The 3,749-nt window shown below is 39.9% G+C and overlaps 1 protein-coding gene across 1 annotated transcript in view; it reads right to left on the minus strand.

Annotated features, from left to right (window-relative positions):
* Nucleotides 1-503: 503 nt before the first annotated feature.
* LOC108233606 (chondroitin sulfate N-acetylgalactosaminyltransferase 1) overlaps nucleotides 504-3,749 on the minus strand; it is an 8,357-nt gene continuing 5,111 nt past the window's right edge. Inside the window, exons 6-11 of the mRNA XM_017412177.3 lie at nucleotides 3,513-3,614; nucleotides 2,975-3,156; nucleotides 2,744-2,838; nucleotides 2,570-2,651; nucleotides 1,774-2,062; nucleotides 504-903 (exon numbers count right to left, since the gene is read on the minus strand). Coding sequence (XP_017267666.1) covers nucleotides 1,791-2,062; nucleotides 2,570-2,651; nucleotides 2,744-2,838; nucleotides 2,975-3,156; nucleotides 3,513-3,614 — 733 coding nt within the window. The 3' untranslated portion in view covers nucleotides 504-903; nucleotides 1,774-1,790. The remainder of the gene's footprint in view (nucleotides 904-1,773; nucleotides 2,063-2,569; nucleotides 2,652-2,743; nucleotides 2,839-2,974; nucleotides 3,157-3,512; nucleotides 3,615-3,749) is intronic.

Raw genomic sequence — 3,749 nt, forward strand, 5'->3', positions numbered from 1 at the left:
CTACACATCAAACGCAACAAAATAAAAGAAACAAATAACACAAAACACCTCAATCCTGACAGAATCCTCTTTTATTCAGCATTAAAGCATCTCTGCTGTTCTTGTTTGACGTAAGAACTCAAACCGGCTGCGTAAAGATGTCTTAACGGGATGGTTTATCGGTGATTGTCGTGTTTTAAACGGTTTCCTTCAGGAGCTCGTTAAAGCACCAGTCTGAAGGAAATGCTGTCATTACTCATAGGGTAATAAAAGATTAATGACTCTCCATTTACTCATCCCGACGCTGTCTGCTGACTGATCATGAGTCCATTTAGTCCACTGCTTCATTAGTTAGTGTCTGGTAACTAAACAGAGTTAAATCTTTCTGCTCCTCCCTGTCTCTGTAGAGTTACAGTTTGGTCATCAGCTGCTGTTTCCTGCTGATGAACATATTTGTCATGTTGGGTGACGGTTTATAAAATTTCCGAGTTGCATTTGAAGGCACCACAGACAGGGGTAGGTCTGGACAGTCGGCTGATGCAGAGCTGCTCCTCCTCCTCCTCCTCCTCCTCTTCCTCCTCCTCCCTGATCACAGCCTCACTTTCTATTCGTGGAGGAGATTAAATCCCTTATTATTAGATTATTAATCTGCTGCTTCTTAATTATGTTCAGGGTTAATCTCAGCAGATAAACATTTCTTCTGTACAAAAATGAGGATGTTTTTATTGGTTAAATACAAGTAGAGGAAGTTTTGAATGGTAGATCATAAATGACACTTTTTATGTTAGGATTTACAGTTCTGAACTTTATAATTTAGGTCCTTTTAGCTCAGTTTGTTCCCTTTTCTCTTCTTTTTTCATGTTTTAACTGTTTGCAGCTCCCTGTTGTCCTGAAGTCGTCCTGTTCAAACATATGAAGAGGATTCTGCAAATAAAAGAGAATTAAAACAGTGTTTATGAGTCGTGTTCATTCTTCAGGGAGTTTTTTTCAGAACTCACAGTCGTGTTCTTACAGTCAGCTCATGCTGTTAAAAGACTGAACCGGATTTATTTGGTACCAGTGACTTTAAAAAAGGAGTTTTTTTGAGATGCGGTGGATTCAAAAGCACTAAACTCAAACAAAATAAAGAGTTAGAAAAAATAAACATGTTTTAAATGTATTTTAGGTTTGTTGTAGAATGTTTTGCTGAAATCTTATTACTGAATTGTGTTGTTTTCTAAGATATTCTGTTTCTTTTGCCTGTTTTTTTGTCATTTTATTTCTTTTTTTCTACTTTATTGTTTTGTAAAAATGCAGTTTTCTGTTTGGTTTTACTAAAAAGTTTTATTTTGGATGTGTTTATGGTGATTATGTTTTTGTATTTTATGTTTTTACTTTGTAAATGTGTTTTGTTTTGGCTGAAATGGTGTTTCTGATCATTTTGTCTTTTGTTAAAAACGTTTTTTTAATAGTTTATAACCATTTTGTTTCTCTTGATGTATTTCATTTAGCTGTTTTTCCTGTAATTATATTTATGTTTTCATTTGTTATTGCGATAAATGTTGTTTTTATTCAGTGCTTCAATGAGAAAACACAAACGGTAATTATTAAATATTTTCATTATAAGTTTCACTAAAATCCCAGGAGATAAATGAGTGAATGTCATCCTTTTATTTAAACAAAAATAAAATAGGGGGTGTTTTGATGTGAGGACCTATTTTGTCCAAAGGCAGAAAAAAATTTCTTTTTTTGGGAACAAAAATTAAAAAAAAAACAATCTAAACCATGAAACAACTGAATGAATCTGAAGCCCACCAACTCCTCAGTCCTCATCAGATCTGCTTCTGCTTCTTCAGGTGGTTTTCAATCTCCTGCTGGAAGAAGAGCGCCCCCAGCTGGCCGTGTGAGGCCTCGCTCATGGCTTTAGTCTGCATGCACATCTGGTATTTGTCAGGAGGAAGCTCGTCTGCGCAGCTCTTCTCGTGCCAGAGGTGGAAGAGACCCCGAGACGGAGCCCGGACCACCATCAGCTTGCTGTGGAGGTACTTCCTGTACAGGTGGACGTCCTCCAGCCCCCAGCCCTTAAGGCTGCGGTCGAACCCACCTGATGGGACAGAGGCGGGCCACGGATGGATCAGGTCAGGAGTAAATGTGCATCTTGTAATGAACAACACGCCTCAGAGCTGCCGCCCTGACTGAATCTGATCTCTGCTACAAATAAAATCAAACATCGCTTGAAGATTAAAGCCTTTCTGGGCAACAGATTACAGATGTGAAACAAACTCCTCTGATCTGACGGCTGAACATTTTGTTCAAAACGTTGAATAAAACGGTTTTAATAAAAGGCAAGCTTTGTTTTGTCAACAGGGAGGAAAAAAGTGGGAATGATTTGGCTTTTTGAGGCCCAGAAATCTTTGAGACACAGATTAAAACTTTGTTATAACTAAAAAAATACATTTTCATCATAAAATTCATTGAGTTAATATTTCAGATCTGCTTTAATTTGTGGTATTCAATGATTTCACTATCAAATCAGGTTTTAATCAACTTCTTTACTTTTCTTTTGCACAAAGCTGGTAAAAGAACCCATAGAATGAGACAAAAGCCTTACCTATGTTGATGAAATCTGATCTGTACTGGCAGGTCATACCGAACCCAAAGTCCCTCCAGAATCCACCATCCCTCCTTATCACCTGAAACAGAAGGAGCAGCAGAAATCCTCCTTGTCCACCTGAATTATTCTTGCTCCAACAGAGGTAAATGTCTATTTTTTTTTTAAACCAACCAGTTGTTGCTGAAGGGGAGGTGGGAGCGTTTGGTTGCTGTAGATGATGGATGGGTTGTACTGGCTGAAGAGCACAGGGTAGTACACCTTCTTTCCTGAAACAAAACAGGTAAAAATCAAAAAGCAGTTAAATCAATGTAAAAACTCAACAAGACAGCTCAGAATCCAGCAAAGAGATGGTTAAACTTTGACCCAGCAGTGGTTAAAGGCGACCAGTGTTCTGCCTCTCACCAGGTTCTGCGTTCAGACGGCAGGAGGTCAAAAAGTCGGCGGTGAAGTGGACGTCCACGTCGCAGAAGAAGAGCAGGACGTTCTGTTTCTGGCGCCAAGCCCTGGCGCCCACCTCCAGGCCTCGGCCGCGAGAAAACTCCTCGTTCATCTGGATCAGAGTGAAGCTCCTGAACCGGGTCTCCCTGAGAGACGAGCGAGTGATGGGAAGATCCTGGTTTGTTCAGTTTTTGACTGAATGACCCTTTAAATCAGACTCTTGGACCTTCGCAGCTGAAGCTTCAACCAGCAGCTCTAAAACATGGATGTTCTCCAACGTTTCCAGTTTTAATTTGACTATATTCTCAACATTAATACATAAATACCATAGATATATTTCATTTTGTTTTACAAGACGATGTTTTTATGAAAAATGTGAGCTGCCTGTCTCATGTTGTGAGTCAAATGAAGGTGAACAATGAAACACCATCTTGAATGGAAGCAAGCAGGAGAAATGTGACGTTCTGTCTCGGTGCGGTTCTGCCGTGTGGGACTGTGGTACCTGGTGGTCTGATCCAGCACAGCTTTCACCTGATCGATCTGATCCGGACCGAAGTAGACCACAGTGAGGTGGACCCTGCCGTCCTGCTGGATGCACACTTCTCTAAATCACAAACAAACACACAAGCACACATATACAGACCATCCGTCAACAAGAGGTTATAGATGAGCAGAAATAAATTAAATATGACCAAGAGTTTTTCCTGAGCTGCTCTCTCGTACAGCTCAGGAAAAAAAA

The sequence above is a fragment of the Kryptolebias marmoratus genome, linkage group LG1 (assembly GCF_001649575.2).
Source record: "Kryptolebias marmoratus isolate JLee-2015 linkage group LG1, ASM164957v2, whole genome shotgun sequence".
NCBI classification, from domain to species: domain Eukaryota; kingdom Metazoa; phylum Chordata; class Actinopteri; order Cyprinodontiformes; family Rivulidae; genus Kryptolebias; species Kryptolebias marmoratus.